Raw genomic sequence first — 6,805 nt, forward strand, 5'->3', positions numbered from 1 at the left:
GTATGTTTAAATATATATACTTCTGGATTAGTTGGCACAATGGCTACTTGAGATGTAAACACGGAGACGATATTCTTCAGTTCTGACTGCATATTGGAAAAAAGAAATCCAACATTGAATTGTAATCAAATATCCAATCGGACTGCCATATCGCGACCCCGCCTCTAAGGTAAAATCCCATGACGTAAACCCTAACCATTACGGAAGTGAACCAGGCGACGAAACTAACAAATCCAAACAAGTGGCGTGTGTTTTCTTGACCAACGGGTACTGATTTCCAGGTGAGTCTTTTCTCAATCGTTTTTAATGTCGGTTAGTGTAAAAAAGAAGTTTATCTAAAGTACGTGAGTTGGAGTCAGTTTTCTTTATATTGAAGGCGTTTACTAAAGGCTAATAGTTAGAAGCTAACCAACGCAGAGCAGCTAAGTAATAACTGGAAATTGGTAAACAATTAGGTCTAAGTTGAAGGTAAACCACTGTAATACTGAGATACAATAAATGGATTTGAAAATAAAACATGTAATATACTGTCAGTCCGAAAGTATCAAAGTTTTTAGTTAGCTTGTGTTAAGCTAAAGCTAACTGAGTTTAGCATAACCATAGCGAATAGTTACAATTATAGCTTGATATCGGCTCGTAATTTCCACTGTGTTAACATGTATATTTAAATTAGTTAGGGGCTTGAAGTGATTGGTCATTTAGTCATTTCTCCCATGATGAGGTGAGTCACTGCATCAGATGTTTCCGTGTTTTCTGATCACCTGATTCTCCTCTGTTCAGATTGTCGTCATGTTGGGAGGAGGATTCAAAGGAGAGAGGCTCAGAGTTAACCTCCGCCTGGTCATAAACAGACTTAAACTCCTAGAAAAGAAGAAATGTGAGTGGATTGAATTTGTCAAATAAGCTGGATTAATTTCCTCTTCTTTTTGCATGTTGTGACAGTTCACTCTTAACCCATCTCTCCATATTTCAAATGAAGCTGAGCTTGCCCAAAAGGCAAGGAAGGAGATTGCAGATTACCTGTCCTCTGGTAAAGATGAGCGGGCCCGGATTCGTGTTGAGCACATCATCAGAGAGGACTACCTGGTTGAAGCAATGGAGATCCTGGAGCTTTACTGTGACTTGTTGCTCACTCGTTTTGGACTTATCCAGTCCATGAAGTGAGTATTGAAACAGTCCACGGTGACTTTATTAACCTGTCACAATGCTCATTCAATTCTTTTTTTTTTTGTGCCTGCCAGGGAACTAGATCCGGGCTTGCAAGAGGCAGTGTCTACGCTCATCTGGGCAGCACCACGCCTGCAGTCAGAGGTGAACGAACTGAAGATTGTAAGTGCCTCTTAACTTTCCGACAAATACAATGATGCACATTAGGATGGCTGTATGTTGACAGCACAGTGGAACAAAATTCAGATTCCTTGTGTGTGTAAACCTGGCTAGGTCTGATATGAAATAAGACTTGCAATTTTCCCAGTGAGTTGTTTACTTATATCAAGTCAGTCTTATCAGTTGTGCTTTCTTCAGGTTTCTGAACAGCTCTGTGCGAAATACAGCAAGGAGTATGGCAAGCTGTGCAGGACAAACCAGATCGGCACAGTCAATGACAGGGTAGGCTATATATATATATATATATATATATAATATATATATATATATATATATATAATAATTTTTTTTTATTTGTCAAAGGTTTAAATAAGAGTGTTGAGTAACTATCTTATATGTTTGCAGCTGATGCACAAACTGAGTGTGGAGGCCCCTCCCAAGATCTTAGTGGAGCGTTATCTGATAGAGATTGCCAAGAACTATAATGTGCCATATGAGCCTGACGCCATGGTCCGGGTATGCTGTTGTCTTTCCTTTATACATTTTTCTTTTTGACTGTAAATGAAGGCTGAAGTGAAGAGATTTGATTATTTACTTGCACTGTCTCTGGCTAGCCTGAAGTGTGTCCCGGAGAAGAGGCAGACCTCATTGATGTGAATGCAGACAGGAAGAATGGAGGTGGAGGAGGAGGTGGAGGAGGAGGTTTCTCTGCTCCTCCTGCCACAGCTATGCATATGCCCATGCCTATGCCAATGCCCATGCCCATGCCATCAGCGTTTAACTACCCACCTCCAAAAGGAGCCGTAAGGAATTTCTAGTTTTCTTTTAACTAGTTCTGCTGCAATTAATAGATTTTTAACAGCTTTACGATGTCTTAAATAGTAGGAAATTCGCTTTAAACCATTTTCCAGTTCTGAATTTTAGAATTTATTACTATTTATTTTAACGTAAAATTGAAGATTCTCTGAAAATATTAACTGGAGGTATTTTTAACCTGATATCAATATATGGATCCATTTTTACCATTTTATCTAAAGACAACTCACAGATGTTGGATACTTTTAGGTTTTTTTCCTCTTTTCCTAACCCTTTTTAGTTTGGATGTTCAGTTATAGCAAACATTTAATAAACACATACTAAATGTTTTAATTAGAAAAAAAATGCTAAAAATTACTAAATTAGTTAGTACAATTTTATTAAAACCTGACAGTTGTAATAAAATCTAAATTTACAGAGCATTTTTCTTCTCTGTTTTTGTTTAGCACTCAGGCACTATTATTTTACCTGCTTTGTAAAGTGTCTTTTTTAACATGTCGATTGTTTTATTGACTAGGTCTTCTTTTTAATAACCGCTTACTTGCATGAATATAGTTTGTTATAAATTAGGTGTATTATTAATGTTATAAGCATTGACAGTAGCCAATATGAGACACATTCAGTGTCTTATTGCCCTTAGCTGAACATAAAAAAGTATTTTGTGCTTTGAACCTTTGATTTATACCAAAATCTTATATTTAGAAACTGTCTTTGTTGGACTAATAATATACTTTTTATATATGATATATATTGCAACATATCCATTGTCTGTAATGAAGAGTACGATTTTAAGGAATATAATTACCCAATGTTTTTCACTTTTTTTCCTTCAGGAACCTTATAACCCTTCAGTTGGAACCTACAACAGCTTCCCGCCCCCAGGGGTAGGAGGGCAGCCCCCTCAGCTGCCTACTTCTCCCCCCACCTACGAGTCTGTAAGTGACTGAACCCTTCACCTCAATGCCTCCCCACCCCTCAGCCCCTCCCCTTCCCCTCAGATGGACAGACGGACAGAGCAGAGAAGCTCTCAGGGAAGGACGGTTTATTTGGCTTGTTTGCAGTTTTGCCTGCCTTCCATACTTGCATATTTTTCCTAATTTCGGCTGCTTCATCTATGTTTATAAATGTAGTTAGGTCCGTATCTAACTAGACATGGGCACAGTCCTTGTATTCTTTAAGTGTTCAGAAAATATAATTAACTAACAGCTATGTGCTGGAAGTGAGATTGGAGTGCAGACTCAATTTTGGGTAATACAACTTTTTAGGCGTATGTAGTGCAAAATTACAGCTAAAGTAATCCTAAAGTACTTTACACAACAAAACATGGCCAGTCTTTGTATGTTTTGTAATAGAATTGAATTAGGTAAAATGTAATAAATAGAAAAATCCAGTGGATTGCATCTACTAAATAACTTTGCAGCCGCCCTTCGCATTAAGATCGCTGTCCGTTTAAAACAAAAATTCCCTTATCTTTATATTTGTTACGACCTCTTTTTTCTTCTTCTTTTTTTGAGTTTTTACGGCACTAGTGGCTCGTTTTTCTGAAAGTAAAGGGGGTATGAGAGAGGGGGAGAGACATGCGGCAAAAGAACACAGGTCCAATTCAAACCAGGGTGCGTACATGGGTCGTGCACACACCCATTTGTTAGGACTTCTATTAAATTGAGATATTTTTTTTTGTACTAATTTACCAATAAAAGTCTAGAGCTGATTTCGGTTGTGACCTTTGTTTTTTAAAGCCACAGCTTTTGACTGAGAACATGCTGCCCTAATCATTGTTAATATTTTTAATCAGGGACATAGTTATTTATATATATTTTTTAAAAGTCTAAGAAAAATAAAACAATTTTGCCAATTCAGAGAGTTAAACTTAAAGTATAAATGTAGTAAGCAAAGAGTAGATCAGACTGACTTTAAGAAATACTGTTACCCTGGTTTAGTGATCCTCATATTTTATTTACACCTTTGGATCAACTAAAAGGACACAGACTAGTGATGGAAGTCTACCATAACATGTAGAATCTGTAGGTGCACACAGAATGGCGGCTTTACGTCACCTTCCTGGTTCGATCTGATGGAAAAAATATTTTGATCAGTAGATCTGATACAGATAACATGCTGAGGATGTGCACAAACAACTGGTCACAAGTTTGATGCTGTAGGATGTTTTCTACTCCTGTTTCTCTAAATGCAGCAAAGATGACTCGCAAAGCAGGTGTCAAAATAAGTATAACCATATTATTAAAGCAGCTGTAAAGCTTGATTGCGTGATTTGATATTCTAGTGTCCCGGTTAGTTAAAAAATGTATCATCCAAACACAAATCGAACAAAAGAAGAACAACTAAAGCGCAAGGATCATGTTTTTTAGGGTGTTCTAAAGATGGAAGCCAGACTTCAGCCCTTTTAACTGAGACTGAGTCTGCACCTGATTTGATTTTCAGTTGTTTCCATGAAAAATAAACTTATTTTGACCCGTCACTGTGCATGTGTTTTCCACAACCCCTTTTTATTGTAAATAGCATCTGCTTTAACTAACACGAGACGATGCATTGCTCTGATGGGCCTAAGTCAATTTGATTTCTAAATCAGAAGTAAAGCTGCCTCTCCTCTAACATCTGCTTGAAAGGGTGATGGTTTCTTTTGCAAACCATGCAGCACAGATGCATTTTTGTCTGTTTTATACTCCTGTCTTGTGAGCACTAACAAATACAGTTTCTATAGTAGAATGATGATGATGATTTTATCTGTAATAGATTTTTCTAAATGTTTTAGATCGATGACCTCAATGAAAAACCCTCTGTTCCCTCTCAGACTGTAGGTAAGTTTCATCTGGAGCTTTATCATTCACAAATCCACCCTCCAGATCATGTTTTTTTTTTATTTACAAACATTTGTTAATATTTTTTCTTGATGTACCTTGTTTCTTCATGCATTTTTTGTGCAGTGTTGGTAGAAAAGTTCTGCTTACCTACAGTTTCTATAGAATCTCAGCCCCTTCTGTATTTTGGCTGTTTGGACAAAAAGACAACGAACTGTCTGTTCCCCTCAGGTCCTTCTCCTGCACCTCGTCGCTCGTATGACCACAACAATCTACCAGAACTTCCCTCCGTTCCAGACACACTCCCCACCTCCTCCATTGGTGGACACACCACTAACTCTGATGACATCGACTTTGACGATTTGACACGACGTTTCGAGGAGCTGAAAAAGAAGACCTAATGTAACACAATTGATCTGTTTTCTTTTTGTTTTGTTTTTTTCGCTCACAGGCCTGTGTCATCACTTACACAAGCCAGAACATTAAATTGGGCAAATGGTTAAGGTTTTGAATCAGATTTGGGTAGTTCTCCTCCATCCCCTCATCCTTATAAAGCAATTTTACAAAGATTTTAAAAGAAAATATACATATATTCTTACCTCCTTTACGCAAGTACGACCTACTAACTGAAGGTGTGGATGCTCACCCACCAACACCGTCTGCTAGGAAATGTCTTCTCTCTTTCTGGATGCGAATGCTACATGATTTTTTTTCCCCATTTTAAATGGCAACAAATATTTAAACCTATATATATTCTGAATTACATTCATCTGAAAACTGAGCCCCTTCCACTTGTTTCCATTCAAATACACACTGTCTTAACTAGCCTGAACAATTAAATTACTTAAAACTAGATTTCATTTGTTTTTCATGTGGTTTCATGTTTGACTAACATTTACGGTCCCTGCCTTGGTTGACTCTTCAGCATGAGCAGTCAAACAAGCCCGACAGGTTTCCCCACTGTGACAAGATGCATTTAATAACATATCCTCTCACTATAGGTTCTTGCACTCAGCAGTTAAAGCAACTAAACACAGACAAAAGCCTTTTATCTACAGTGTGTGGTGCAGTCTGTAGTTTTCCTGCTTTTGAACTAAGGTTGTCTGATCTGCAACCCACACTGAGCTACTTTAATACCTGGAAAAAAGTGTGTTGCCTTGAGAAAAAAGTTGGAAAATGTTGAAACCCATGAGTCAGTGAATCAGATTTTGTCATTAAAAAATACAATACCTTCCAAAAAAAAACATTTTCATTGATGTAGATAATAACTTTCTCAACTAATTTATCGGGACATTAAAAGACATTTGGCAGCAGGCTCATTGCTTATTATTTGAAGAGTACGTTTCTAATCAATCCCTCTGAAAAATACCTCCCTGAATGCCAGTTTTACCAAATGCTTGTACTTTTAAGATGTATGATTACCTAATTCAAAAGCACTCCCTTCTTCGAACCCATTGGATATGACTTGATGTGGTGTTTTACCCCAGCAGTGATAGTTTTATGTTGTCTCCTGGAATGTGTGCACTGCTGCATTTGCCTTAGCTGTTGTATTTCATCTGAGGCCTTGCCAGTCTGTGACCGGACTAAACAATTGTCATCCATCAAGACTGGAGTCATGTTACCTGTGTTGAGTGTTTGTTTGCTTTTATGTAACAAATGAAAAGTATTCTTTCTTAAATTACAAGATAAAATCATACTTTTATTAAATTAGACTCTGCTCTGTCTAGAGGAATGGGGTTCATTTTGAAAATGTAAAATGGGTTGAGGGTTTTATCTTTGTGCAGACGTGACGCATCCCTGTAACCTTACCACATGATTCAGCAGTTTCTGGAGAGACAAAGAAT

At 37.5% G+C, this 6,805-nt stretch overlaps 1 protein-coding gene across 2 annotated transcripts; it reads left to right on the plus strand.

Annotated features, from left to right (window-relative positions):
- Positions 1–157: 157 nt before the first annotated feature.
- ist1 (IST1 factor associated with ESCRT-III) lies at positions 158–6,250 on the plus strand. Of its 2 annotated transcripts, none has more exons than XM_038283819.1 (10): positions 158–281; positions 781–877; positions 980–1,160; positions 1,242–1,329; positions 1,525–1,608; positions 1,732–1,842; positions 1,941–2,129; positions 2,976–3,077; positions 4,916–4,961; positions 5,193–6,250. In XM_038283819.1, exons 2-10 carry the CDS (start codon positions 790–792, stop codon positions 5,360–5,362), a joined length of 1,059 nt encoding a protein of 352 aa, XP_038139747.1. In that variant the 5' UTR covers positions 158–281; positions 781–789; the 3' UTR covers positions 5,363–6,250. The 2 variants fall into 2 exon arrangements, with proteins under 2 accessions (XP_038139747.1, XP_038139748.1); XM_038283820.1 differs by having other exon boundaries at positions 4,955–4,961.
- Positions 6,251–6,805: the final 555 nt, after the last annotated feature.

The sequence above is a fragment of the Cyprinodon tularosa genome, unplaced genomic scaffold, assembly GCF_016077235.1.
Source record: "Cyprinodon tularosa strain WSP-4 unplaced genomic scaffold, ASM1607723v1 ctg197, whole genome shotgun sequence".
NCBI lineage: Eukaryota > Metazoa > Chordata > Actinopteri > Cyprinodontiformes > Cyprinodontidae > Cyprinodon > Cyprinodon tularosa.

Coding starts and splice junctions, on each gene's coding strand:
- ist1 (XM_038283819.1), top strand. CDS start 790: ATGTTGGGAGGAGGATTCAAAGGAGAGAGGCTCAGAGTTAACCTCCGC. Junction 1,609..1,731: donor TCGGCACAGTCAATGACAGG/GTAGGCTATATA, acceptor ATATGTTTGCAG/CTGATGCACAAACTGAGTGT. Junction 1,843..1,940: donor AGCCTGACGCCATGGTCCGG/GTATGCTGTTGT, acceptor GTCTCTGGCTAG/CCTGAAGTGTGTCCCGGAGA.